A 27629-nucleotide genomic window follows, 5' to 3' on the forward strand; every position below is an offset into this window, starting at 1 on the left:
ACTGAAATTTTGTTCTCCTAGATACTGTGTGTGTGCAAGGGCACTTGTATATATACATGTGTCTATATGCACTAGTGTGCTAGTAAATGATTACCAATTGGCTTCATGGAAAAATATGTAGTGGTGACACACTTTTTAAGTGACTATATATTATTAACATTTCCTCCATGGTTCTGTTAAGCTAAGGCAACAAAACAATAAAATAAGCCCTGATTTGGTAGTTTTTGCCAATTTCCAAGGCGTAAATGTTTACACTGAAATTTTAATAATTGGCACTCCTGGCTAGGTAGAGCTAGCTCCAGCATGGTCCTGTGTGTGTCTATAAAACATACACATATAATATGTATATGTGAGTATGTGTATATATAATATACACGTGTGTGACCTTTTATTACACATATGTGTGTGTGTTTCCAACACAGACCTCACAGCCATTAGTGGGTAAACAAATTCTATGAAGGGGGCAGCTAGTCCCACCTAATACCAACCCATGTCCATACACAAGGCAAGCCAGCCTAGCTAGTGGGAGAGACTGGAGGCAGCCATTCTGGCTGGTCTCTCTTTGAACTTCCTTAGTGCATCCACGGTCTTTACAACAAACAATTTAGCCTCCGATCATATGCCTTTGTTCTCTAATTGCTACTTATTGTGTTTAGCTGGTTGTTAATTCATTCAACATCTATGGAGTCCAATTTCCCTATTTTATTGCTAGAATTTATAGAGTGCTTTAAGGTTTGCAAAGCACCTTACACAATATTATCTCATTAGATCCTCACAACATCCTGGGGAGGCAGATGCTATTGTTATTATTCCTATTTTAAATGACATCACTTGCCCAGGGTCACGCAGCTAGTGAGTATCTGATGCTGGATTTGAACTCAGGTCTTCCTGCTTCCAGGTCCAGTGTTCTCTCCGCTGCCTCTAGACTTACCTGATGGGTGTGTTGAAATATCAAATAGATAGGATAGTGTTTGAAATGTTAAAAAGCAAGTTCTTGCCCGGCCATTTGTAATTATTGTAGCTATTATTATTAGTAAATTGGTAAAAAGTACAAGCTCTTTATGGCAGGATAATGGAAATGTAGTTCATACTTTTTGTGGATCACCTGTGCTGCTGTGTACACCAGAAGAGGGGAGAAGAGAACAAAATGATGAGATCCGAGATGTCAATATAAATTTCATGGCAGAGGGGATAAAGAGGATGAAGGAAGAGCACAGATAGTGCAATACAAGCCCATCACTGTTTGTGGAGGGAAAACTCAAAGCCACGTCCTTTTGACAGTCAGTAACCTGGTGTGATTCTGTTTCCTCAGAGGTAAAATGTTGGGTGGGGAGAGAAGAGGACAGAGAAGGGGATAATCACTTGTATAGGGCTACTATGTGCCAGGCCGGTACTAAATGTTCTACAAATGTTATCTCATTCAATCAAATGAAGTCTTTTAAACGAGTCATTTAAGTATGAATCAAATAAATATTATTTAAACAAATGTAATCTTATTTAATGGGGATAATAATAGCTGTGGTACCTATTTTAAAAACTTTTTTTTGTGAGGCTCAAATGAGTGTATGTAGCAGGGGACCCATACCACTTTGGAACTTCTACCTCAGACGTGTTATAGGGTGTTTCAGGTAATCAAAATGAATCAAATAGGGCTCAAGCCAGCATCTAATGCATCCTCTACCAACAGACCAAGCAGAAACCATAAATCAAATAGCAAAGCATTTAATTAAGACAGAATAGCAAAGTAAATAACAAGGGAAAATCAAGTTGTTGAATCACTCTCAGATTCCCCATGCACAAAAGGGTATACTTTCTCACAGACTGCCACCCTGATGGGAGAGGACCTATTCCCCAGATGATTGACACCCCGAATATTGTTCTAGAACACTTGTCATGTTTCTATCTTGCAATAATAGGTTGTGCCTTACTGGCACAATTTTGATTAGTTCTAACAAATAGAGCTATCCAAAAGTGGCATGAGTTACCTCTGGAGATCCTACATTTCTCACTGGAGTCTTCAAGCAGTGGGCAGATAATCATTTGTGGGTTATGTTATAGAGGGGATTCTTTTTTTCAGATATGGGTTAGACTAGATGGCCTCAAAGGTCTCTTCTCACTCTGAGAATCTGTGAGTTCATGAAGGCAAAGATTTATGTGGCCTATCATCAAGGGTATATTCTATCTCCTCTTTGTCCTTTATGGGACAGAGAGGATGTGAGAGGGAATAGCTCCTTAACTAAAGGTCACATAAATCCAGGTTGGATTAGATGTCCTCTAAGATCCACTCCATTGGTAAAACCTAGAATCTTCTGCTTTTGCTAATTTTATCTAAACACTGCTTGGAAGTCACATCACTTTTTCCAGAACCTTCTTGTGGCTCCCTACTGATTATACATTAAGTCCGAATTCCTTTGTTTGGCATTCAATATCTTCCATGATCTGCCCCCAATCGACCTTTCTAATTTCCCACTCTTTGCTGATGAGCAAGACTGATGTCCTCACTTTCTCTCCCAAAAAAAATCACACCGATCATTTCTCCTTCCTACCTTTGTACGTTCCATTCTCCCCAAACATTCTCACTCATCTCCACCCATCCAAATCTAGCTACGCTTCAAGGTTCAGTTCAAGTCCATTTCCCTCGTGAAGCTTTTGCTAACCATGCCAACCAATGATATTTCTCCTTCCTCTGAATTTCAGTAGCATGCTATGTCCTTAGGCCCTCACTGCCTCCTCTTTTGTTAGTTGCCTTTTTGCCTAAATATGGCTTGTCTCTCCAACTAGACTGTAAGCTCTTTGACAGCAGAGCCTTTGTTTTCTCTTGTATTCTTCAAAAGGCTTAGCATAGGACAGGCCAGGTAGCAGCTCAATAAAGACTTCCTTGAATTGATTCTTTAGGTCAGAGTACCTCAATCAATTTTCATTTGTGACTCTTTGTGAGGATCCCAGGTGGAGGGAGAAATGGAAGTCATCCAATTCGTTCTGCTATCCGTTCAGAATCACAGAATCAGAATCACCAAAAGAAAGAACCTCAGAAACATCCAGGCCTACTTGTACCTCAACAGGATTCCCTTCTTCAATGGCCCAGACAAATGGTGATCCAGACTACCTAAAGACCTCCATTTCTATTTTTGGACAGCTCTAATTATTAGGAAGTTTTTCTCTCTGTAACTTTTACCCACTGGGTCTCACCCTGACTCCTGAGGCCAAACAAAACAAGTCTGATCCCTAGTTCATGACAGCCCTTCAAATAACAATTTGTGTCACTCATATTTACTTTGTAGTGTGGCTATTTATGCACGCATTTAATTCCTCCCCTTAAATTATAAGGTCCTGGAGAGCAGGGGTCAGACCCTATGCATCTTTGTGCCTAGCACGGTGTCTCAAACATAGCAAGTACTTAAGTTATTGAATGACATTTGGCCATTTGTCAATCTTTTCTTTTATTCTTCAACTACTCACCCACCTGAGACCTCTCCTTGCTACCATCTGGCCTCAAATTAGCTAAAGGAGAGCCAAGATATTTTCAGACATTTGTGTCTGACTCATTGGCTAGAAACAGATACATTATCTGGTCTTGGCTAAGGATATATAGACTTCCCCCTTCCATCTCATGTGCTCCTTACATAGGAGTAGGCTTAGAGAACTTATTCAATCAGCTGAACCCAGTCAATGAATATAACACTGGGAAAGGATATTCTCAATCAGTGGTTCTCAAACTTTTTGGTCTCAGGAATTCTTTACATTCTTAAGTTACTGAGAATCCGTCATGGAGTTTTTGTTTATGGGGGTTATACCTACTGATATTAGAAATTAAAACTCTTAGTATTGTAATGAAAAGTTTTGACATCATAAACCCCCAAAAGGGTCTTGGGAGGGGTCCCTGGACCATGTTTTAAGAGCCACTTTTCTAGATAATTCTAGATCTTGCTCTGGCTAGTATTATTCAGGATGAATGAGAAAGGGGTGGGGCAGGACTGGTGAAAGACCTGGGAATGCATTCCCAGTCCAATCAAAGCTTGATTATTTGGGAAATGGGTGGCCCTCAATAATTAAATATTCTTGCTAATTGGGGTCTAAGTAGAAGCCCCCTTTTTTTTGTTGTTGTAATCCTTATTAAAAATCTTTCAGTACAGGGAGACCAAGGTACAATCTCTCTTACAAAGGGATTTTAGGAGGAACATTCTGAACATCAGTCATAATTTTCCATGCTTAGAGACTGACACTGATGGAGAAAATAGGGCTAAGTATAGACTGGTCCCAAGACATCTGCTGCCACTTGGTGTGATCTGGTGAACACTGGACTTCCTTCTTGTCCCAGATCTGCCACTAACTCAGTTTGTGACCTTGTGTAAGTCACTTCATGGGGCTTCAATTTACTTTTCTGTAAAATGATAGTTGGGCAAGATAATCCCTAAAGTCCCCTTTCCAACATTTTGTGACTAATACTCTGACAACATTTCTGATCTCAGCTTTTCTTGAGTTATGTTTTTTATTAAAATTGGAACATGGCAAAAGCAAACAATGAAAAAAAACAACTTCTGATAAAACTGGATTCTAGTTAATTTGGGTTTTGCTATATGCAGCACTGTGAACGTCAGTGTTCTAACACTGAAATCTGGACACCCCCTTTATTTTGCTGCAAGAATCCCCTTTGTGCAGCAACTGGAGGTCTGGGAGAAGCAAAGAAGGAGACGGGAAAGGTTCAGAAGCTGCGAGCTCAAAAGGGGTGGCATGGAGGGCTGCCTTCTCACTGCTCCCCAGGCAGCCCCCTTCCAAAATGGGAGAGAAGCAGGGGTCAGAGTGCAAGGGAGGGAAAAGTATTTCTTTTTTTAAATAAATGCATTGAGAGCCCCAGGGCACTTCATCCCACCCTCAGTGGCCTTATTTTTTTAATTTTTTTTTTTTTTGCAGGGCCATGCAAGACACAATCACAAAGAATGTGGCCCCTGGGGAGTTAAGGCCCTAGGGCCACATAAGATGCACACATAAAAGAGGGAGTCGGGTGGCGCTCTCTAAAAAAATTATAACAACAACAACAAAAAAAACCGCTCACCAGGCACCATGACACGTCAGGAGCAATGTCCATAACTGTCCTCAACTGTACAGATAGCACCAATTAAGAGAGCCCGGGGGTGAAGGGGCAAAGGAGGAACCACAGCCAGGGCATCTCACAACTGCGGCTGACATCTACTTGTCTGCCAATCCTTCTGGCACAACACCTCTCCACCTCCCTTTACTACCCTGCTCAGTTTCCATCCCTTAGGCAGGACAAGAGCTGACCGCAGGTAAGTCCTAGCCCCTTTCTCTCAGGCAGTCAAATCGAGATGCTGCTGGGTCAGCTCTTGGGGAAGGGAGTAGACCCTAGCTCCTCCTCCCTCCCTCAAGAGCTCAGTAAGATTTGCACACATTTCAGCAGCATTGTCTTCAGTCCCAGGATGGAGCACTACGTGAACCATCTGCCCTCCCATTCTCCCCACCCACAATAGGTAACCACAAATATCCCTTGTTGGTCCTAATGAGGTTGGGCAGGAGAGGACCAGGCTGAAGCATTTGCTCAAATGACTGAGGTAGGACAGTATGGTGGAACAACACAGGCACTAGACTGGAAGTCAGGGGGACCTGAGTTCTGGTCCTACCTTGTGACTTCAGGTAAGCTGCTTAGTCTCCCTGTGGGTCAGTTTCCTTATCTGTCAAAGGGGCATAAGGCTATCTTGATCCTGATCCATCACCTGCATAGGTGAAGATCTGGGGTATCTAATCCCGTGGACAAAGGAGGAGGTGGTGAGGGTGAAAGAAGAAAAAGAGCCTGGAATGTGCTTTGGGAAAGTCTAAAGCACTATTCAAAGACAAGGTGGTGCCGCCATTTTAGATCCCATCCCTTAACACATCCCTCTCTATCTCCCTACCTGCAGTATAAGTGATTGTCCCTTCGGGCCCAGATGGGCCCTGGGGATCCCTGGCTCACCACTCCCAGGTGCAACGCTGCTCAACAGGTAATCCTGGGTTCACTGCTTCCCTTGCTCTGGATCCATGGTCCTATCCAGTAAAGGAGGGAGCAATGGGAGGGTCCCCTCTCTATCCTTTACTTGGTTAGGTCTGAGAAGCATGGCTGGGGTTGAGGGCTGGCCCAGGCCCAGTAGCACCAACCAGTCCTAATTTTACAGGTGTTCAGTATAAGACTGATGCACCATCACCTTCTCAAACTGTTCCTGACTCTTGGGCAGGGTTCTGCTGTCAGCCCCTTTGGTCCATGCTCCACTAGGTGAGTGAAGACCTGGGTTCTCCATTCAGGCTGGGCAGGGTGGATCAAACATCCTTGCCCAGCTTTCAAGGGGCCTAATCTGGAGTGCAATTAAGGTCCCCAAACCCCAGGACCACATGAGGGGTATGAGGAGGGGGACAGTTACCAGTGATTTTTAACACTCCTATCTGACTCCCCATCCCATGCCTCCCTCCCTCCTTCCTCCAGCCTCATTCCCTCATTAGATTTCCCCCACCCTATTCCCCCATATCCCACCACCAATACCTGCCCCAACCCCCACCCCTCAGCACTGGCCTAGTCCCGTTCCAGTGCCTGGTGGGGCCGAGAGGTCCCAAGGCTGGCGCTGTGCACCCGAAGATGGTCCTTAAGTGACTCTTTATATCGGAAACTCTTGCCACACTCGCTACACTGGTAGGGCCGCTCGCCTGTGTGGATGCGCTGGTGTTTAAGCAGATTCTGTTTCCGGATGAAGCTTTTGCCACACAGGGCACAATGGAAGGGCCTCTCACCGGTGTGCAAGCGTTGGTGGTTCTGTAGGTGCTCCTTGCGGCTATACGTCTTCTCACACTCGGAGCATTTGTAGGGACGCTCACCCCTGTGGGTCATCTGGTGGCGGATCAGGCCTGAGTGGCAATTGAAGCTCTTTGCACATTCAGCACACTCGAAAGGCCGATCTTTGGTGTGGCTCCGATGGTGAATCATCAGGCTCTTTCGTACATCAAACGTCTTGCCACACTGGAGACAGAAATGCGATTTGTCTTGTCCAGGTGAGAGGAAATGGCTCCGCTGGTGCTCACCAGCTAGGCTGCTGCTATCCCCACCACCACTTTCCCCCACTGGGCTCCCTGGAGGACTGTGGAGGCCTTCACAGAGGCCCCGTTCCCTTGGGACCATTGGGAAAAGATCATCTAGCATCCCAACAGCTCCCCGGCTGGGCCCCCCACCTGGATTCTCAGTGCCAGGGAGTGGGGTGATATTTTGTTGGTGGGACTGGTGCTGGGGCACAGGGAGGGCAGAACTCTTGACCATTAGTAGCCCATCACCTAGGAAAGAGAAAAATGATTATACAAATCATAACGATAATAACGATCACAAGCACTCTACCCTTTCAAGGGCTTTCACATAGATTATTGCATTTGATATTAATTAACAGCTCTATGAGGTAAGTAGTATGCATGTACTATTGCCCTAATAATAATAATAATAATGATAATACCTCTGGTGATGCCCATCTGATGCTTCCTGGCATGAAAGTAAACCTAGGTTTTCAAAGTCCAGCCGTTCTGAAAAGCAATTTGGAACTGTGCCCTCAAAGTTATTAACTGTGCATATCTTTTAACCCAGCAATGTCACTACTGGGTCTATACCCCAAAGAGATCAAAGAAAGAGGAAAAGGACCTTATTTGTACCAAAATATTTATAGCAGCTCATTTTGTGGTGGCAAAGAACTGGAAACTGGGAGGGTACCCATCAACGGAGGAATGACTGAACCAGATATTGTACATGAATGTAATGGAATACTATTGTTCCATAAGAAATGATGAAGAGGATGGTTTCAGAAAAACCTGGGAGGACCTGTATGAACTGATACAAAGTGAAACAAACAGAACCTGGAGAACAATTTATAAAATAACAACAATACTGCAAAAATAATCAGCTTTGAAAGACCTGGTAACTTTGATCAACACAATGCCCAACCACAATTCCAAAGGACTCATGATAAAACACGCTATCCCCCTCCAGATAGAGAACTGATGGATGCAGTATAAACTGAAGCATATTTTGTCTTCATTTCATTTCATTTCTTTCTTTCTTCCTTTTAGGGGGAGACATTGCTAATATGGGAATTTGTTTTGTATGATTATACATATCTGTAATGGGTTTTGTTTCTCTTGTCTTCTCAATGGATGGGTGAGGGGGAGGAGATAAATCAGAACTGAAAATAAAATTGAAAAAAAAATCTATACCAGCACAGTACAAGCATTGGTGGGAACCACCGATCTGCACATGATTCCAGTATAAGCCTGACAATGGACTGTACCACTGTCATTGAAGGGCCAGCCCTAAGGACAGAGAGCTGCATCACTGAGTTAGCTGAAAGGTGATGAATTTTTCAACCATAGCATCTCACCAAAAAACTACTTACAGAATTTGTGAGAGATTGACATTTTTCTGCTGGCCCAAACATAGCCCCAAAGTAGTGTGGGGCTTTCCTGCCCATAGGTATGCTTAATAAAGACAGGAAATGGGACTAGCTGGGTGGAGAACCTTGCCTCCTTAGTTTACCTTTTGTTTTGAGCTTGCTACACCAGAGAAAATCTTGGGGATAACTATCTCTAGATTAGATATACAGTTTTCTGCATTACAGGGTTCTTATCTCACCTAGATGTAAGGGCAGGAAGGAAGAGACTCACTCAGCTTGGGGCACTTTTCCTGGCTTTCATTAGCTAGGTGTGATGGCTATGACTAAAGAGCTGTCAGTCATCTCTCATCAAGGAGAAGTCTTAGCCATGATATCCTAGCACAGCACTTCTTAAACTGTGGGTTGAGACCCTATAGAGAATTGCAAATATTTTGGCAACACTAAAAGGTTTCTGAACATGCAACAACCAAAAATTAATTCAAAATCAAACGCATAATGAATCCGAGGTGCTTCTGGCAGGGTTTGCCCATGTTGCATCACACAACTCCACTGCAGCCTTGGTTCTCAACACAAAGTATGGGCACTTTGCACTGTACATGTCCTCAGGCCACACAACACTGCTGAACCTGGGAAAGGGGTCATAAGTGAAAAAAGCTGAAGAAGCCCTGTTCTAGCAGACAGAAGGTGGGATGGATTGGGAGGCTCTAAAGAGATGAGTCTAGAAGACAGTAGCAGGGAATAATGCCTACATGCCCAGGAACTCCTTACTAGAACACCCAGCTGATTAAACTGTAAGCTCCTTGAGAGCAAGGACTGTTTTTGCTTCTTTTTGTATCCCCAGCACTTAGCACAATGCCTGGCACACTTGTTGTTCTTCAGTCATTTCCGTCTTGTCCTACTCTTTGTGGCCCCATTTGGGGTTTTCTCAGCAAAGATACTGCAATGGTTGCCATTTTCTTCTCTGGCTCATTCTATAGATGAGGAAACTGAGGCAAACAGGGTTAAGTGACTTGCCCAGGGTCACACAGCTAGTAAGTATCTTAGGCCAGATTTGAACTCAGGTCTTCCTGATTTCACATCTGGCACTCTATCTACCATACTGCCTAGCTGCCCTGCCTGGCACACAGTAGGCACTTAATAAATATTTGATTGATTTAGCTAGAAGTCACCAATGTGCCCGTAGTCACTCTAGGATGCCCTGAATGGAGCGGACTCAGTGCGAGGAGCTCAGTAACATCATCACCTTGTAAGCCATGGATTTGAGGGTATGTGGTACCGCAGAGTAACTCTTCTGAAGGTCTCCCATGTGAGCCCAGGGGCTACAAAGCGTGGTGGGGGAAGAAGCACTTATTAAGTGCCCACTATGTACCAGGCGCTGTGCTAAGCACGCTATGTTATCTCATTTGCTCCTACCCTGTGAGGGAGGTGTTATTGTGATCCTTGTTCTACAACTGAGAAAACTGAAGCAAGCAGAAGTTAAATGACTTTGCCAGACGCACACAGCTGATGGGTGCTCCAAGGACCTAGAGGGGTTGTAATCTAGTGGAGGGAGTGCTCACCCCAATGAAATCACAGACTGATAATGCGGTGTCTTCACAGCAGTGGTGTAGGATAGGTGGCACAAATATTCTCTTCACTTTCCAAATGAAGGAACTGAGGTTCAAAGACTCACTCGAGGTCACAGAATCTGGTAAATGGCGGAGCTGGGCCTCAAACAGAGGCCTTCTAACTTTAGACCATTCAACTGCAGCTGCCCCACACCAAGAATTCTTCACTGAATTCTTCATTAAAACCGGGCATCTCCTCCGTCCGAAGTTATAATTTAGCTCCTTGTAACTCTACGATGGGGCAGCTAGGTGGCATGGTGGATAGAGCACTGGACTGGTCATAACTCAGGAATGAGTTCAAACTCAGGCTCAAACACTTACTAGCTGTGTGACCCTGGGCAAGTTGCTTCATCCTGTTTGTCTCAGTTTCCTCGATCTGTGGAATGAGCCGGAGAAGGAAATGGCAAACCACTACAGTGTCTTTGCCAAGAAAACCCCAAACGGGGTCACAAAGACTTGGACAAGACAGAAATGAGTCAACAACAGTGACAAAAACAACAACAAAGTCTACAATGGGCATAAAAAGCCTCTGAGATGGCCTGTGATGAGAGCTAGAGATGGTTTGCAGACCGATATTGTTTGGCAAGGGGCATGGCTATTGCCCCCATGACTCCTCACCCTCAGCAAGGGCTGAAAGTGGCCTTTTCTTGCTGGAGCTCTAGCAACTAGCAAATGGGAGGATACGCAACTGAGACTTACTTAGCTCAGCTCAGTATTCTAGAAGGATGCCAATCCCTCAGCCTCTGAATGTTACTCTCCAAGTACAGACTGACTGGCCACTCTGACTTACACTAAGATCTCTTCCTCCACAGTTGCTCCTGACATTCGGGAAGACCTTTACCATGTCAGCTGAAGCCTTTGTTCCCAGGTCCCCATAGGGTATTACTCACCAGCACTGGCATCAATAGCCATGTCCCTTTCCATTGAATCTGGTGGGCCCCAGGGATATGGCTCCTCTTCCTGCTTGATCCATGATAGAATGTCATGTGCTGAGATCAGAGATTCTGGGCATGTCACCAAAAAAAAAAAAAAGGCAGCATTAGGTTTGGCTGACTCCTAAGGAGCACCCCAGCAAAGTATTCAAAACTCTTGTCAGCCAATGCCATTTCAGTGCTAAAAATTGGTTATAGTTATCATTCTTTGAATATATTTACCAAGTTTGATCTTCTAAAGTACATTCACAAATATGATCTCATTTAATCCTAGCCACATTCCTGTAAAGTTGGTGGAATAAAGACTGTCATCCACATTTGACTCAGGAGAAAATGAGGGATCAGAAAAGTGAAAATGACTTGACTTGCTCAAAGTCAATAGGGCTTTAGTGGCTTCTGACCCTCAGTCCCATAGTCTTTCTACTATACCACAGAGAAAAAAAAAGGAGTTGATAAGAAACTTCAATACTTTGAAGAACAGAGAGAAAACAAAACAAAAAAAAAAACCAGCTGACCCCTGATGGTTTCTAGGGATTAATTAAAAAATAAGCAGCAGCAATAAGGGAATGAACTAGTATGCTGGGTACTGTGTTCCCTGTGGTTCCCTTAGGGTAGTAGCAGAAAGAATCCTCCTCAATAGGACGATGAGGTCAAAAGATTATGAAAGAGCCTATACCCTGGGAAGAATACTGGCTTTGGCGTCAGAAGACCACAGTTCAAATTCTACTTGAAACACCTGTTAGCTGTGTAACCCTGTAGGCAAGTTCTTGACCTCTCTGTCCCTCAGTTTCCTCATCTGTGGGATGAGGAAAGTTGGACTCGCTGGCTTCTGAGGTCCCTTTAAGCTCTATGTCTATGATCTTATGATCCCTCTTTTGGGAACCATGGGATATTTCCACTGGTTTCTAGGTTTTTAATGTTGTAGTTTAAAGAATAAACAAACAAGAAACAAATAAAAACAACAAACAATCAGCAGCAAACACTACAGGACTGGAGAGAAAAGTCATGAGTAACAGCTGCAATTGAAAATCTTAAAAGCTTTTTTTTCCCCCATATGACAGCCCTTTTTCTCTAGCCTAAAATACCCAGTTGCCTTCCTCCCAACATTCTCCAACTGATCAATGACCTTCTTAAGCCATGGCACCCAAAAGGTCTGATGAAGGTTGAGACAAGATGTTGCTTTTTGCTTCTGTCCTGGATCAGGGAGCAGTTTCCTTGGCTGCTAATCAAAACAGTTAAATCTAGGAGCTACAAGGAGACCTAGAGTCTTCTCTGGCTTCCTCCTTCTTCAAAATAGAAGGATATAGCTAAGGTTTTGTAACTATCAAGTAATATAATTCTAAGGTACCATCTCACTTTTCTAGCCCAATGAACTGTCAGCCAGAAGAGTTTCTACATATCTTTTATTCTTCCAGAATATGCCTTCTCAAAAAGTTTCCCAAGGGCAATTCTTATTAGAATTAGGATCCGTTACCAAAGAGGGAAGTTACTCTCTGACACAGATACGGAACCATTAGAATCTCTTTATTTTGTCCTGGTTGCTTCAAAAATGAGAGATTAGGCTTTATTAAGCCCTACACTCAAATGGACACAGCAATGTGTTGTTCTGAGGATGAGCATGGTGCAATGGAAAGATGAGTACAATAGGAATCGGGAGATCTAAGTTTGAGTTTAAGTAGCCCTGCCACCTACTTGTTACGTGACCTCCTGAAGGTCACTTAATCTTTCTAAGCCCCAGTTTACTTATCTGGAGAATGAGGAGTAAATGATCTCTTAAGGCCCCTTCTATTTGTGACACTCCATGATTCTCTGATTTTTACAAAATCTCCTCATGAATGTTGTAAATATTCATGCTTAGAATTTCACTTTACCTCTATAACTTACTTAAAAAAATCAAATTGTGGCTGCTCTTTGCTTTAGCTACTTTGAAACAGCCTCTTGGCCAAATCCAGTAAGATCTCACCACCGGACTTTTATGAAAATGGGCTTAACATACTAGCTTGTGCTTGGTATTCTGGAATTGATTAACTTTTCCTCACCTGAATTGGGGTCTGTGGGAATGTCTCTTTCCTCCAAATCCTGCTGATCCCACACACAATGTTGCTCCTCCTGCTTAATCCGGGATAAGATGTCCTGGGTAGAAATTGGGGAGTCTGTTGTGGGGGGAAAAAGGCATTAACATGTTTCCTCATTTCCCACTCTCTATTAGTGTTGGTTACAGCCATCTCAAACCATCCCCATTTTCCCTTTTGAGGAATTAGAAACAAAGTCAAGCAGGACACAATTCAACCTGAGAGGCAAGTTTAATGGTGTCCTTTCTTTCTAGCCTTATCTCTCCACTTGTGCTCCTCTCTAGCTAACTTGTACCACCTGTCATCCCTTTTACACATTCACCATTTTCCCACTCCGTATCTTGGCTCAGGCCATTCCCTTTACTTGGAATGCCCTCCTTCTATCTCCCCTTTTTAAATCCTACCTATTCTTTAAGACCCAGTTCAAATACCACTTCTTGCATGAAGCTTCCCCTGATCCGGTCAGTAAGACACAGCCTTTCCTTCCTTTGACTCACTATTTCACCTTTTTCATTCAATTCTGCAATATATAGCTGAATATTAGTATATGTTTCATATCACTCTCTCCTCAACCAGATTGTGACCTTCATGTAAAGGAGCAGCAATATCCTAATTATCTTTCCATCTTCCTCAGTGCTTCACAGTGCTTTGCATATAGTAGGCATTTTATAAAAGACTGAAAAATGAATGGCAACTTTACAGCCAAACAACAGAAGTTACTCCAATGAACCACAGTTCCAATTTGCTTTTATTTTAGCTACTTTTGTTGAAAATCTTTCAAAAATGTATTCTTAAACATATATGCTGGATGTAATTGATTATTAGTATGAATTTCTAAGGCCCCTTTTTCAAGCCCTAAATCTTCCCAGTTATTGATTATATCGTGCTTTATACAGAGATGCCCTTGGATGTTACCGAGGTGTGCAAGGCTATTTGCCCCTACCCCAAATGGCCTTGGACTGCTGTGCTTTTTTGTATGGTTCTTCAGCCAGGCTTTATAGTCCTTCTCTTACTTCTCCACTGTCACTCCTTGTTGTTATCAATGTGTCCTGCTGCATCTTTTTTTCCTATGTATTGGCACTGATATATAGTTTTGACATATGAGACTCTTCTCCTATAGTATTTTCCCTTAAAAAACAGGTAAGCAAAACCACTTAATATAGTGATTTTGACTGATGATACATGCTGCTTTCTATTTTTGAAGTTCACTTTCCTAATTTGTCATTTATTAACAGAAAGGATGGATGTGTGCTTTAATCATTAGAACCCAAACTGTCCATTGCATTTGACCTGAGTTTTGCTGCTTTTTATTGTGGTCTTCATTTAACATTGTTTTCTTGGCCTTTCTTTCTTCACTTTGTACCAGTTCATGCAGATCTTCTCAGGTTTCTCTGAATTATTCATATTTGTCATTTCTGGAAGCACAGCATTCTATGCCAAGATTTGTTTAGCTGTTCCCCAATTGCTGGGCACACAGTTTGTTTCTAACTCTTTACTATTTTAAATAGTGTTGCTCTGAATATTCAGGTAGAAATGGGTCCTTCTTTCTGTTATTGACCTCCTTTGGGTATAAACTCAGTAGTGGTATTTCTAGGTCAAAAGAGATGAAAAATTGAGTAACTTTTCTCACATAATTCCAAATTGTTTTCAAGAAAGGTTAGATCAATTCACAGTCCCACTGTGAATCACAAACTCACACAACTGCAGAGCTGGGAGAACTCAGAGGCCATCTAGACCAACTCATGCGTGAAAGAAATTCTCACCAATTCCTTCCTACATGACAAGTGGCCATCCAGCCTTCGAGACTTCTGAGATGCAGAGCCCCCGCCTCTCAAGGCAGCCCATTCCAATTTGAGACAGCTCCAGTTGTTAGGAACTTGTTGGGTTTTCCTTGTCGTTTTTTTTTTAAACATCAAGACCAAAATTGACCTTTTTGCATTTTCTGCCCATTACTCCTGGTTCTGCTCTCTGGCGTAAAACAGAAGAAGCCAAATTTTTCCCCCGTATGACAGCCCTTTTTCTCCAGCCTAAAATGCCCAGTTGCCTTCCTCCCAATATTCTCCAACTGATCAATGACCTTCTTAAGCCACGGCACCCAAAAGGTCTGATGAGGCCAGAGTATGGTGGGATTCTCATCTTCCTAGTCCTAGAAGTTATGCCTCTTAATGCAGGTCAGCCTTTCTGACATTGCCTTCTTCCATCTCTATCAGATGGATATCAGATGCTTTACAGAGCATGTGATTCTAATAAATAACATTTATATAGCACTTGCTACGCACCAAGTGCTGTGCTAAGCACTTTGCAAACACTATCTCCTTTGATCCTCATTACAGCTCTGGGAGGCAGGGTGCTATTACTATCATTCCCATTTTATTTATGAGGAAACCAAGTCAGACGGTGGCTGCGTGACCTGCCTAGAATTTGAAGACAGGTCTTCCTGACTCCAGGCCCAGTGCTCCATCCACTCTGCCACCTGCCTGCCCATTCATTTATTAACGTGCCAAGCACATGCTAAGCGCTGCTGGGCATAAAGTCGTAACTCAGCTGTTCCAATTTGTACTTCTCTGATTATCAATTCTTTTTTTTAGATAGTTGCTGGTAGTTTGCATTTCTCTTTTGGAAAACTGTTCACATCCTTTAATCAAATATCTCCTGGGGAATGGTTCTTGGTCTGTAACAATTTGTGTCAAATTGCTCCAGGTTTGGGATTTCTGACTTATATTAGAGAGGTCTGATACAAATATTGTTTCCCAATCTGTTTCTCTCCTTCCAATTTCAGTTTCATCGATTGTGTTGTTGTTTTCTTGACAAAAGCCTTTTAAATTGAATATATCTGAGATAACTTATTCTGTTGTTTATAATCTTCTGTATTTGGTATCTTCTTAGGAATTCTTCCCCTAGCCAGTGGTAAACAATGTAACTTTTATTGGAAGATGACTAAAAAAAACTATGGTACATGGCTAGGATGGAATGCTATTTCACAATGAGAAATGACAAATATGAAGAATTTTTTTTAAATGGCAAGATTTATATGAACTGGGGTAGAACAAAATAAGCAAAAGGAAAAAACCAACATGTACCCTGACTAAAACATCAATGACAAGGTCACTAAAAGGAAGCTGAACTCCAAACAAAACTAACAAAAGTCCCAGAGAGCAGATAATAAACATACCTACCACTTCATGGCAGAGAAGCAAGGGACCCCAAGGATGGAACGCTGTCTGTATACGCTCGTATACACTGTCAGATGCAGTTGCTGTATTGGATGTTTTTGCCTGTTTTTCTTTGTCAGGAAGGTTTATATGGAGGGAGGGGGGAAGGGAAGTATTCAAATCATTGTGATGTAAAGACAAAAGGTATTGATGAAATATATATATATATATATACGTATGTGTATATAACGTAATGTTCCTTTGTCTTCCTTTCTCTTGCCCCTTTGCTTCTATTCTGTGCTGCCTTAATCTGTTAATTTGTTTAGGATGATTTCTTAGGATATGTTGATGCTGAGAGGCTTGAGCAGGGGCAAAGCACAGAAAACTCCTCACCGCTTCTGGAGCAGCTGGGAAGGGGTCAGTAACTACGGCAGCTGGCATCTATTTAACACTGTAAGTTTTGGGAAGCACCGTTGTTCCATCTGATCCTCACAGCAAACAGGGAGGCAGGTGCCATTATTATTTCCATTTTACAGATGAGGAAACTGAGGCTATAAGGGCTTAAGTGACTAGCCTAGGGCCACCCAGGTATTGGATATTCAAGGCAGGACTTGAATTCGTATCTCCCAGACTCCTATATCCAATGCTCAGTCCATTTGGTCCTTTAGCTGCCTAATTAATTACATTCTACCATGGCATTTAGGTCCTCAAATCCATCAGCAGATTTCTGGCGTACGAGAAGGTGGATGATTGACAGATGATTGAGACCAGTCTTGACATGGAGAGAATGAAGCGTCGATACCGGAGAATCGGACGTGAACCATGATCAAAGGAATGGTGCCTTCATAGATGTGAAAAGAAGGCCTGCACGTGGGGAAGGACCAAAGAACTCCAGGAGGTATGGCAACCTCAAGGTCATCTCCCTGATGCGTGTTCACTGCTGTGTGTCTTGATTGCAGATCAAGGCTTGGCTGCCCTGGTAGCTCCACAGATTCCTCCCTTTGGGAGCATGTAATGATGGCAGCTTGGAGATCAGACCTACAGTAGTACTATTTGTCTGAATGGAGTCAGCTGAATTTGCTTCCAGTGGCTTTGAAGAAGAAAGGTCCCTTAGGTGGAGAAGTAAGAGGAATTGGGCATTCTTACACAAACACCTTGGGGAAGTTCTAGGAGTAGTACCCCAGCTCTCCTACAAAGTGAAATGAATGGGCTTTGTGACAACTGTTATCCTCTGCTCTGAGGCTGTTATCACTTAGAGGATGTATAATCCATGGTTGAACTTGCTAGTAATCTGACCTTGAGCAAGACTTCTGCATGTTATCAACAGGAATGCCTCATCCGTGTCTGATAGTGCCCATTTGGGCCATGGTTGCCTCCCTGCCTCCTTTCCTTCTCCTTGAAGTCAGCAAATGTTCTTTTTGCTCACTTACCGGTAACAGTGTCTGCCACAATTTCTCTTTCTTCTGAGCACCTCTGAACCCTGGCACACAATGGTTCTTCCCGCTTCACCTGAGAGGAAGCAGCTGGTGCTTGCATCAGAGCTTCTATAGCTAAGAACAGAGAATTGCACTATTATATCATTACTTTCTCCCTTGCGGTTCTTCTAAATTATAATTTCCAGGATGGAGTCCAGAATAGTAGCCAGCTGGCAGAACCACAGAGGGAGCACATGCCTAAACTGGACTGACAGAGTAAAATGGGGAGCCGAGGCATGGGGATCCTGTACAACAAAGAGAAATGGAAAGGGGGAGTGGTCATCCTAATAATGCATGATATTTATAGATCATTTTAATGTTTGCAAGACACTTGACAGGCAAGTAATTCCTTGGATGGTCCTAACAGCACCCTGGGAGGTATACAACATACCCATTATTAGTCCCATTTGACAGAGGAGGAAACTGAAACCCAGAAACTTACCCATGGTCATAGGTCTACTTAAAGCCAGAGGTGGGATTCAAAGGCAGGTCTCCCAGTTCAGTGGTCATTTCAAGATACCACTCTGCCTCTCAAACTGGGAGAAGGTCAGAGGAAGGGTGCACCAAAAACAGGAATACGCATGATCAGGACTACTGGTAAGTACATCAGTTAGAGCAGGATTTCCTCACCCTTCCTTGTGTCAGGGACCCCTTTGGCAGTCTGGTGAAGGTTATAGACCCTTTCTATGAATAATTTTTTAAGCATAAAATCAAATACATAGGAGAAACCGATCATATTTAAATACAACTATCAAAGTATCTTTAAAAAATAAAAACCAAGTTCTGGGGTCCTGGTTTGATTTAGAGTACGGTGCCAACAAGACTGTGGGTTTCATCCTCATGAAGGCAGTTGACTTTGCTCTTTTCCCCAACCAAAGACTGTCTCCCTGGCACTGGCTAGACTTCCTGTAAATACATGCTGTCAATCACAAAGAAGACAGGTGGAGAATGTGAGGCTACTTTAGTACAAACCCATTTCTTCTGTTGGGAAAAGCACATGTCATACTTATGGCGGCTCAGTAGCAACAACTTTGTATGGGTGGCTGAAGGCAGGGAGATGGTACAACGGAAAGAGCACTGAGCCTGGAGTCAGGAAGACCAGAATTCAGATCTGACTTCAACACTTACTAGCCGTGTGACCCTGGCCAAGCCACTTAACCTCTGACTGTCTCAACTGCCTCTTTCCTCCACTGTAAAGTGGGGGTGATAATAGCACCTCCCTCCCACGGTTGTTATGAGGATGAAATGGGATAGTAATTACAAAGCCCCTAGGACAATGCCTGGCATACAGAAGGCGCTTAATAAATGCTTGTTTCCTTCCTTCCTACATGAAGACAAGCCCATCCTAAAGTACTCAACGCATCTCATGGAAACTTAAAACTAGGTCACACCATGCTGAAGCGTTAGCAGAGAGTGGAAGAAGGGAAAGGGCTGGGGTCACAAAGACACAGTATTTGGAGAACCCCTGTCTATCCCCTTGGGGACTGCTGTGAACAAGGTATAGAGGACAGAAGTGGCTTCTGTCTCAGGGCTGTCCTAGACTGTTTGGTCTCATTTCTCTTTCCATCCTTTCTTTCTTCTGTGCCCTGCTTCCCATAGTCTCTAGCTCTTCAGTAATCATTTTTTTTGGCAAAAGGGTCTTGGAAAGTAGATATATCTCTAAAGGAGTGGCCATCTTGTGTGGGTTAAAACTCTTAATTATAAGTGGTCAGGACTAGGACAACCCACTTAAACTAAGAAGTAACTGAGCTTTCTAACAGCTGGACACCTGCCCACCTGTGCTAGGATCCATTGGGATTTCTCTCTCCTCTGGGTTATGTTGTTCCCATACACATGGTTCCTCCCTTGGCTCTACCCGAGACTGGGCATCTGGCTTGGGAACTGGATTCTCAGCACCTGTGAACAAATTTTATGGGAATGAATGCACATTCAAGAACATTTACCAAGTGAACTATAACCAACTACAGCCCACACTCTGCAGGTTCTATTCATGAAAACTCCACTACTGGCCCAGGCAAATGTGTGAATCAGAGAAATCATAAAAAATGCTATAGAAATGGTCAAATCTCCAGCAGGGAGGGCAGTCAATCTCAGAGAAAACCGACTGACCAAACTGACTTTGGCTTATTATGAGCTTCTCAGACTGGAGAAAAGAGGCAGAGGGGAGCAGAAAGGCCGAAGTAACAAGCACCTTAATACCATCTGCCTTAAGGAAGGTGACTGCTCTCACTGATGGGAGACAGAGGGCTTTAGAATGAGCAGCCTATCCATTACAAGGACACATAGGCATGATCCTCACTGGGAAATCCCCCATCCCCGCCCCCAATATGTAACCCTAGGAGCCTCTACCCCTCTTTGAAACAGTCAGTAGTATGTATAAATATTCAATTATAAAACCTAATTACTTTGGATTGACTTGCTAGGGACAGGAAGGCCAATTCTGAATTAATGATAAGTCCAAATAGTAGAATACTATTCAAAGACAGGACTTTTACTTATTCACACTAGAGCAACCAAAATGTTAACAAGCAGATATCCTTAGAAGCATGCTTTAATAAAGAAATAAGACCTGGAAACACTTGTATGAATTGATGCAGAACCAAGTGAACAATTTATACAACAACAATGTTGTAAAGACAATTAACTTTGAAAGACTTAAGGATCTTAATCAATGTAATGGTCAGCCATGATTCCAGAAGTTTCACAATGAAGTATGCTCCCCATTTCCTGAGAAGTGATACTCAGGATGCTAAGGGAAACATAAACTTTTTGGACATGGCCAATGTAGGAATTTGTTTTGTTTGACAATGCATATTTGTTATGAGGATTTTGTTTTTCCTTTTTTTTTTTTTTGATGGCCAGGGAAAAGGTAAGAAAGAGAGAAAACAGATTTTTGTTCATTGAAAACAAATGAAAATTTAAATTTTTTTAATTTGAAAAAGAATAAATAAGAGTGACATATAGTTAGCACTTGTATATAGTTAATCATTTGCATGAAAAACCATGCTTCTAAAGTGTTTGGTAATAGTTTGTTCTCTTAAGCAGTTTCAACATTCCCCGGAAATCCTTTTTTCCACTATTAATTTGCTTAGTAAACCCTTCATTCAGAGACATGGTAATGATAAATGTCAGCCCAGTCTTTCTACAAAGGATCACAAATTCTAAATAAGTGGGATCCAAATTAATGGGATTTTATTTTACTTTAAAACTGATAATGGTGTAGGACTGATATAGCAGGAGATATTATTTCTATTAATTCTATTGTCATTACCGTATCAGTTTTAAACAAGTTGTCCCTCCAAGATATACTAGGTGAAATTGCTTACAGTGTGAATAGAGATTTGGGTAACATCTTCCATTGTTACAGGGCTTTAAACTTTTCAAAATGTTCCCACAGGGAGGACTCTACCTATGATTTCATTGGTTTAGGGAACTCCCAGTGAGGAAACCCCTTTTACCAATGCATATCTGCAAGTATTCTGCAACCTATAGCCTTAGAGAGCTGAAAAACTGAGTTTAGGTGTATTGCCCAAGATCACAGAACCAGGATGCCAGAAAGACCACAAGGAACCCAGGCCTTCCTGTCTCCCAGGCTGGTCCTTTATCCACTACACAATGCTGTCTCTGTCCATAAATATAATCTTAATTTTATCTTTAAACCACCTCTTTGAGGTAGAAAGAAATTATCTCCATTACACAGAAGAGAATACTGAGGCTAGGAGAGAGAGCCTAGATCAAGGCTAAGCAGTGAGCCAGTGACATAATCAGGATGAGAAAACAACTATCCTGATTCCTAATCCATTGCTCCTTCACATTATCTTCAGATTTTTACAGCCTCAGTCAAGCAGACAGACAGAAAGAAGAGAGAAAGGCAGCTTTTACCTAGCGACATTAGGGTTTTGTAGTTCTCCTTCACGAGGTTATTGTAAAGCTCTTTCTGCCACTCGTCCAGATTCTTCCACTCATCCTCAGAGAAGTAAACGGCTATATCGACAAAAGTCACAGGCACCTGAAATGGCAAGTATCCTAACTCAGTGTCTCCAAGAATCACTCCCCTCCAGATCTTGCTGCTGGAACCAAGTCCAGAGTCCACAGTGAGGCCTGACAAACATGGCTTTGGGCTCCCACCTCCCTTCCTCCTTTCCCAATGGGCACCTTCCACTCCAGCCGGCATCCCTCTCTCTCACCCGTCTGGCTTCGGTGACTTTGTTCACACTATTCCCCTTGCCTGGAAAAATTCCACCTTATTTTTCCCCCATTTATGGAAGCTATATTCATCCTTCATGGCCTACCTCAAGTCCCACCTTCTCCATGAACCTTCCCTGGCCACTGCAAACCACATTGAATTCTCATCCGCAATAGCAATTATTTCCTGTATCATTCATTTTAATTGATCAGCAAGCATTCATTAAAGGCTTACTATGTATAAGGCCCTGTGGAAACTGCTGAGGTCATTAAAAAAAGCAAACAATAGACAGTCCCTGCCTTCAAGGAGCTCATAGTCTGATGGGGGAGGCACCATGTAAATATCTAGGTCTATATAAGATACATGGAGAAGAAGAGGAAGGTGATCTGACATAGGACGGCATTAGCAGTGTGTAGAGGATGACAAAGTAGAACAGGAGTGCCAAGAATGGGATTTGAGCTGAGTCCTGAAGGAAGCCAAGGAAACTAGGAGCCAGAACAATCCAGCTAATGAAGGTCATAGCACAGAGACAGGGAGACTGGTGTAGCTGGATCATAGTTTGTGGAGGGGAGTGAAGGATAAGAAGGCTGGAAATGTAGGAAGGGGCAGGTTACAAAGAACTTTAAATGCCAAATGGAGGCCTTTATATTTGCTCCTGGAAGTAACAGGGGGCCACTGAGGCTCAGTGGGGAGGGGTGGGGTGGGAGAGGTGATACCACATTGGCAGCTGAATGGAGGATGAATTGGAAAGAGGTGAGACTTGAGGCAGGGCCTCAAGCTCCTGCAGCAGTCCAGATGAGATGGGATGACAACCAGAACAAGGATTGTGACTGGATGAGTGGTGAGGAGACTGGAATGTATGAGAGGGAGGTGCTGGGTAGGCAGACATAAAGGCTTGGCAGCTTCTTGGATACATGGGGCCAGTGAAAGTCTGAGCAATCAAGGATAACAGCAAGGCTGCAAGCCTGGGTGACAGGGAGGATGGTGGTACCCTCAGCAGGGATAAGGAAGGAAGGACAGAGGATTTAGGGGGAGAGAGACTTTAGCATGGAAGCATGCACTATCCTGCCTTAGTTAGCTTTCTGTGCAGAGTGGGCCCTTGAATGAAAGCCTACAGGAGGCATATTATTTTTGGAGTCCAATGTGATTAAGGTACGGTATCAGTTCTTGGAAGTGCTTTCAATCACCCAAGCACAATGAAGCCCTGATATGAGGCAATAATCCGGTTGAAGTTCTTTGTATAGGAAAGTGTTCATGTTTGTTTAGTTCATAATAGTAAAAAAGGAAAACTTAAAAAATAAAACAAAAACAGAACCCCTTAGCCCCCCAAAATGTATACGATCTAACTCTGAAAGCATGTTACACCAAGGACTCAGTTCTGTTATAAAAGTTAAGAATTAATACCATAACAATGTCCTGAAAATGGGGAGTGTACTTAATTCTTCAAAGAAGGCAGAACCAGTAGCTAGATCACTAGAGGGGTTTATGGTGACCAAACAGAAGTGAGAGTAAGAATGTTTTTTTGCTAACCAAATGAAGAGAGGCATCCCTCCGGTTTTGGTTTATCAATGACCAGAATGAGGGGAGCCAATCGTTGCATGGAGTTTCCTGCTCCACAGTGTCATGTTTAGTAATTGTATAGTATTTCTAAATGCTATTCCTAAATTGTTTAGTGATCTTTACTGGAATGATGCACTTTTCTAAAAAATCATTACTGTTATGAAACCTTTTTTCACTTTTATTTCACAAGGAAATAAGGATGAGCACTGGGAACTGCCTGAGGTAAGGGAGGTCTTTTCTGAGCTAGCAGGGGGAATTTGGCTGGCCAGACCCTCTCTCCAAGTAATTGCACATCTATTAAGTGATATGTCTGATCCAGGGACATGATGGAGCCACCTCCAGCTGGCTGGGGAGAGCTGATTATTAAATTGTCAGGGTGAACATTTACGCCTCAGAAACCAACAAATGCTACAAAGGGGTCTGGTTTATTGTTTTGTTGCTTGTCTAGACTTAAGAAAGTGATGGAGAGAATGTTAACAATACAGATTAAACTTAAAAGTGTGTAATGTGAACATCTCCCCCCACCCCTTTCCTGAGATCCGGTTATTAAACATTTACCAGCATACTCCTGTGTGTCTGGCAGATTTGGCTAAAAAATAACAGTAGATTGTTCCTCTTCCACATAACTTTAACTAAGGCTTCATTTCCACTTAAAGATCAAGGCCATACAATATGAATTCTTAACATTTTTCTTGTGCTTCTTTCCTCCCATTTTAGAGGAATAAATGCCCTCCTCTCCTTGCCAAGGCTAATTCCTTTCCCTGTGCCTTTAGATTCCACCTTCCTTCAGGACCTTAGCCCATCAATTACCTCCTTTTTCCCTCAGTCTCTCCCTTTCAACTTGCTCCTTCTTCTCTGCCCATAAACATGCTTAGGCTGCCCTATCTTAAAAGAACAAAAACAAAAACATTTTCCCTTGACCTTTCTACCCCCTTTGAACTTCCATCTTTACTTTTACAGTGAGATTTTTAAAAATTATATACTTTTACCTCTATTTCTTCATAATCTACTTGTTCTGTAGTCAAATAAAATCTAGGTTCCCTTCATCCAATCCATTCTGCTCTACAGTACCACATTAAACTTCCTGAAATACAGTTCGGATAATATGTCTCCAACACCAGAGGTGGCAAATGTGTACGTGGCCATGTGGCCCACTAAACTCCTGAGTGCTGCCCAAATAGGATTAAAATGCAGTTGGGAAAAATTTAGCAGAATAAATAAAAATACAGATAACATTAAATTTTAGAACTAAGTAAATATTTGGGCCACAGGGACCCTTAGGTATAGTTAGTTTAGTGGCCCCCCATTTCTGTCTGAGTTTGACACCATTGTCCCACATCACCCCTTCAAAGCCTCAATGGGATACCTGCTGTCTAAAGAATAAAATAGGCCTCAATCAACTTTTCTAGTCTTACCTCTCAGTACTACTCTACACATACTCTGTGCTTCAGCCAAACTGGAATATTTGTCAGTCCTGAAGGAGTCCCATCTGCTCTAACAGAGGAGTTTGGCCTTTATTCATTTTATAGACAATGGGGATCAATGGGAGGTTCTAAAGCTACGGAGAATCATGATAAAAGCATACATATCGTTTGCCAGTTTCCCCCCATCATGTAACATGGTTCATGGCATACCTTGGGGACTTCGCCTTTGCTGCCTGGGGGTAGACGGAGGACCCAGAAGTTCCTGTTTCTCAGCAGGTTCTCCATGTTCTCCAGCCTTCTCTGGAGCAGCCCATACTCCTGGAGTAGGGTGCCTAGCATGGCCCACTTGCTCTCCATATGGTTCCCAAACTCCACTGCTGTCTTCTCACAATCGGCGAGCTTTTTCTCTGCTGTCCCCGTCCGCCCCTCCAAGTTCAGCAGCTGGCTGGCCTGGGCATCCACCTTCCTCTCCACAGCCTGAATGGCAGCCACCACGGTCCAGAGGGAGATCTCAGCTGTGGGCAGCTGGGGTTCCCTCATCATTCGGTCAGGGTAAACAGGTGCCCTCTCTGGGAAGGTAGGAAACTGGAAAGGCATTGGACGCCTGGTGTCCATGTCCCATTCTTGAGCCTGATGACAGGGGAAGAAAAGAGAAAGATGAGGATGATGATCTTTCTGAAAGGCAAGAGGCTGGTCTAAATAAAAGCCTTAGCGCAGGAGCTGCCCATTCAGCATCGGATGCTCCTCACCACAATCACACACCCTTCTCCTTGCTTATATCACTCAAAGACTTCCTCACACCCCCTGCTTCCTACAAATTGACTCCAAATTTCTACCACCTTTAGTCTAGTAAGAATCACCACCACCTACCCCCAGCAAGGAGAGAAGTATGGTGTTAACCAACTTGACAAGTCACTTTTAAAACAATGCAGATCTTCAGCCTAGAGTATCAGATTTTCCTGTCTTTGAGTAGGATGGCACTTTCCCTAAGGGCTGGACATAACAAACATTTATACTTGTCTAACATCTTAAACACCCTTTAAAGTACATACAGATCAATGTGCCTTTTCACATGTGCCAGAAAATACAATGAATAGACTAGCTTGACTGTAGCAACAGACGAAGGAGAAATTACTTTGAGCATACTCTCTTAAACAAGGCAAGGGATATATATGGGATACATTTTAGAAAGATTTCCATTCAAAATGGTTAAAGGAATTAAACCACCTCCACTCCTCACCCCCCAAGACATTTTTGGTACTTTAAGAGGAAGGCTTTGATTATATGAAAAATTCACTTATTCAAGGAGGCAATTTTCTTCATGTAAGTGCACACACACAAAAGCATACATACATACATACATACATACATACATACATACCCCTCTTTGCAGCCCAGCCGATATGAAAGCCACAGATACTAAGGCAATGGCCTTTTGGAACATTAAAGGGTCTGCCAGCACCTAGAAACCAATTAATCCCAGCTCTCATCCCATGCTGCACCAACTTTAGTTCCTCAAGGTGACTCAGTTGGCATTCTGCTGGATCAGGAAGGAAAAAGGAAGGAGAAGAAGGGAAGGAAAGAAGGGAGGGAGGGGGAGAGAAGGGAGAGAAGGAAGGGAGAGAAAGAAGGAATGGGGAAGGAGAGAGAGAAGGGAGGAAGGAAGGGGGAGGGAGAGAGAGAGATGGAAGGTAGAGAAAGAAGGAAGGGAGAGAGAGAAGGAAGGAAGAGAGAGAAGGAAGGAAGAGAAAGAAGGAAGGAGAGAAAGAAGGAATGGGGAAGGAGAGAGAGAAGGAAGGAAGAAAGGAAGGGAGGAAGGAAGGAAGGGGGAGGGAGCGAGAGGAAAGGAAGGATGGAAGGAAAGAAGGACGGGGGAGGGAGAGAGAAGGATGGAAGGAAGGGGGAGGAAGAGAGAAGGAAGGAAGGAAGGAAGGGAGGAAGGAAAGAAGGGAGGGAGGAAGGAAGGAAGGAAAGAAGGAAGGAAGGAAGGAAGGAAGGGAGGGAGGGAGGGAGGAAGGAAGGGGAGTCCTACACAGCGCCTGGGGTAGGGCAGGGTGCTGGAGTAGCCCTGCCACATCCTCGCCAGGCCTGGGGGCTTTGCACGTAGGGCCCTGTGGCCCTGGCTCAGGTGTGGCCGGCACCCCCGGCCCAAGTTGTTAGCCGCCCCTCCCCTGGCACCCCCACCCCTCCGGTCAAGGCGGGCCCAGCCTGGCGGGCGAGGGGGGGGGGGCTGCCCTGGAGGTCCAGAGGCCTAATGCTGGGCTGCCAGCCCCTTCCTCTCCCGGGCCTCAGTTTCCTGCTCTGTAGAATGAGGGGTGGGGGCCCTGTCTCGGGCCTGGCGGCAGTGGCTTCCCCGCCCCACGGCTGGAGGAGGGTCAGAGGCCGGGAAGCTTCCCCGGCGCCCCCAATTCCCGGACGCCGGCCTAGGGGCTGGGGGGGCGGTCCGCACCTGCATGGGAGGAATGCCCTCTGCCATCTCCCCTGCTCGCGGCGCGCCGGGCTCCTGCGGGCAGACCTCTTCGGGGGGCAGCGCCTGGGCCCAGCTCCAGCTCGCGCTGTCCAGTCCCAGGCCCTGGATGGCCAGCTGCTGGGGCTGCGGCCGTGTTGACACAAACTGCATCCTGGGAGTCCTGTTCCCCTCTCAGGCCGGCCAGCGAAGGGAGGAGCGGTTCCCAGCCTCCTTCCCCCTCGCCGAGGCCGGACAGCTCCATCTACAGCCCGTAGGAGCAAACAGTCCCCCTCGGCTCCCCCCTCCCCGCGGCCCGCGCGCCTGCCTGCCAGGGCGCCCGCGCCCGGTCCCGCCCCGCCTCCTGGCG

The 27629-nt window shown here is 43.9% G+C and overlaps 1 protein-coding gene across 1 annotated transcript; it reads right to left on the reverse strand.

The window, feature by feature from the left end:
- Window positions 1-1706: 1706 nt before the first annotated feature.
- ZNF282 (zinc finger protein 282) lies at window positions 1707-27617 on the reverse strand. The gene is made up of 8 exons (XM_036760975.1): window positions 27263-27617; window positions 25024-25443; window positions 21526-21652; window positions 19420-19539; window positions 17599-17718; window positions 12984-13097; window positions 10903-11016; window positions 1707-7305 (listed from the first exon to the last, which is right to left on the reverse strand). The coding sequence occupies exons 1-8, from the start codon at window positions 27431-27433 to the stop codon at window positions 6557-6559; spliced, it is 1935 nt and encodes a 644-aa protein (XP_036616870.1). The 5' UTR covers window positions 27434-27617; the 3' UTR covers window positions 1707-6556.
- Between the last annotated feature and the right edge of the window lie 12 nt (window positions 27618-27629).

The sequence above is a fragment of the Trichosurus vulpecula genome, chromosome 5, assembly GCF_011100635.1.
Source record: "Trichosurus vulpecula isolate mTriVul1 chromosome 5, mTriVul1.pri, whole genome shotgun sequence".
In the NCBI taxonomy this organism is placed as follows: Eukaryota; Metazoa; Chordata; class Mammalia; order Diprotodontia; family Phalangeridae; genus Trichosurus; species Trichosurus vulpecula.